The sequence below is a fragment of the Electrophorus electricus genome, chromosome 10 (genome assembly GCF_013358815.1).
Source record: "Electrophorus electricus isolate fEleEle1 chromosome 10, fEleEle1.pri, whole genome shotgun sequence".
Classification (NCBI taxonomy): domain Eukaryota; kingdom Metazoa; phylum Chordata; class Actinopteri; order Gymnotiformes; family Gymnotidae; genus Electrophorus; species Electrophorus electricus.
The window spans coordinates 19117154-19119265 of NC_049544.1; the positions used below are offsets into that span (position 1 = coordinate 19117154).

The 2112-nt window shown below is 38.9% G+C and overlaps 1 protein-coding gene across 1 annotated transcript; it reads right to left on the reverse strand.

Moving 5' to 3' along the window:
- Positions 1-192: 192 nt before the first annotated feature.
- Positions 193-667, reverse strand: zgc:92591 (uncharacterized protein LOC436997 homolog). Its single transcript, XM_027020320.2, has 2 exons — positions 534-667; positions 193-429 (listed from the first exon to the last, which is right to left on the reverse strand). The coding sequence occupies exons 1-2, from the start codon at positions 648-650 to the stop codon at positions 193-195; spliced, it is 354 nt and encodes a 117-aa protein (XP_026876121.1). The 5' UTR covers positions 651-667.
- Positions 668-2112: the final 1445 nt, after the last annotated feature.

Consider the following 2112-nt stretch of genomic DNA (forward strand, 5'->3'; position numbering starts at 1 on the left):
ATCCACACACACACGGAGAGAGAGAAAATTTTAGGAACTGACCGCATTAAAGCGCACACAGCCTTCTGAATGGGGTGGTTAAAAAAAAAAGTTGCAAAGTGAATTTGTGCGTTTATTGACAACTAATCGGTCACAAAAAGAAAAACAAAAAAAAGCTTTTTATCTTTCGGTGCTTCTTTGCTCTCGAACGTCTCATTTTGAGCTCGTGTACTTGGTCACGGCCTTGGTCCCCTCCGACACCGCGTGCTTCGCGAGCTCACCGGGAAGCAGCAGACGCACCGCCGTCTGCACCTCACGGCTGGTAATCGTGGAGCGCTTGTTGTACAGCGTCAGTCTGGATGCCTCCGTGGCGATACGCTCGAAGACGTCGTTGACGAAGGAGTTCATGATACTCATAGCCCTGCTAGAAATTCCAGTGTCGGGATGGACCTGCGGACACATCCCACAGAACAATGAGCTCTGTCGTGTTTACAAATTAACAGTTTGCACACGAAGGTGAGCGGGGTTATTTAGGGCCAAGCCAAATGACCAACCTGTTTCAAAACTTTATAAATATACACAGCATACGTTTCCCGCCTTTTCCCCTTCCTTTTTGACGCCTTTTTGTCACTTGGAGTTTTCCCTTTCTTTTTAGTTCCATCACTCGTCATTTTAGAGTTTTGGTGCTGTAGGTTATGCAACAGCAGAGTTTAGAATGCGTTCTCTTTTAAGGAATATACGTTTGCTTAATAAGCTACAAGTACACCGAAAGAGCATAGATATAGATAAGCGTGCATGCCGTTAAGCAGACGGCAGCTGTCTCCCATCACCAATTTATGACGTCTCTCAACTGAATGAACTTAGTCTAATTGGAGTTTAATAGTAGGTCTAATTAGAGTATAATTGCGTGTAGAAACTTGCAAATTTGCATAACGTCCTATAGAAAACAAGTCATAAATCGTTGTGTGTGCGTGACACTAAATGATTTTATAAGTACTAAAATATTCCATGAACACTTTAATAAAATGTGTTTAGAACCTTTGTTAACCGTTCCTGCCGGGGGTTAGAGAGAGAGACTGAGCGAGAGCCCCACCACTGTTGACCCCCCTCAATCATAATTGTAAGTTGCTTTGGATAAAAGCATCAACTAAATGCCTAATGAAAACTTGTGCTGTTGGCTTCCAAAATAACTGTAATTACCCTGCTAAACAACATGCTATTGTCTTTTCAGAGTTCAGCCTAAATGAAGAAACCAAAAGACAGAATAGAGATTTATTTAGTGACAAAATCATAAAATGGATGGATACAATCATGTTCATAAAATGTTCAGTTCTGCAGTGAGGGATGATGAGAAAACCCTTATCAAACTCATCAAAGAAAAAAGTTCTAACAAAAGTGCTTTTGGTGCATTTTGCTAAAATCAGATGAGAAAATTAAATCCATCTCTTAAAAAAAAAAAGAAAGAGAAGAAAAGGAAAAAGTCAGGATAAAACATTTTCTGCGTGACACTGTAACAATTTTACAAAAAGTTAAGCATTTAGGACAATTTGTTCAGTCTACAGAGAAGTCAGACAAGTGGCAGAATTACCAATTTGTTTAGTCTGTGTCTCACCTGGTAGATACAATAACAATTTGCATGTATTTGCAATTCAATATGTTTGCTGTGTCTCCTCTACTTCATGCACAAGAAGGGTTAAGAACAATAGACCTGCATTACAGAGTATATGACAAAGGCCCCCAGACATTTTATTTTGTGCTTCAGTCACCATCCACACACCATATACACCACAGCCTGTGTACACACCTGAAAAATAAACATATTCACCCCACAGATTTAGGTTGCTGTTGTGCAGTAAACCAGTGACTATCTGATGCAGTTTCATCTAAGGCTATAATGAAATATTAAGAAAAACAATCTGAATTTTTGCTAAGATTTGATCTCTCCACCAAAGCAAATGAATTTAGTCTGGAGAATAAAATTTTTCTTAGTTTAAAACTCCTACATATCTTAACTGATTTAACTAATGCTCATCTCCTGTTGCGTGAACAAAAAGAACTATATCCTTCAATAAAAATAAACCAAGCAATAGGCCCTGATGAGACCATGGTTAAAAGAATAGAGTAATAATTGAA

Coding starts and splice junctions, on each gene's coding strand:
- zgc:92591 (XM_027020320.2), bottom strand. CDS start 650: ATGACGAGTGATGGAACTAAAAAGAAAGGGAAAACTCCAAGTGACAAA. Junction 430..533: donor TTTATAAAGTTTTGAAACAG/GTTGGTCATTTG, acceptor ATGTGTCCGCAG/GTCCATCCCGACACTGGAAT.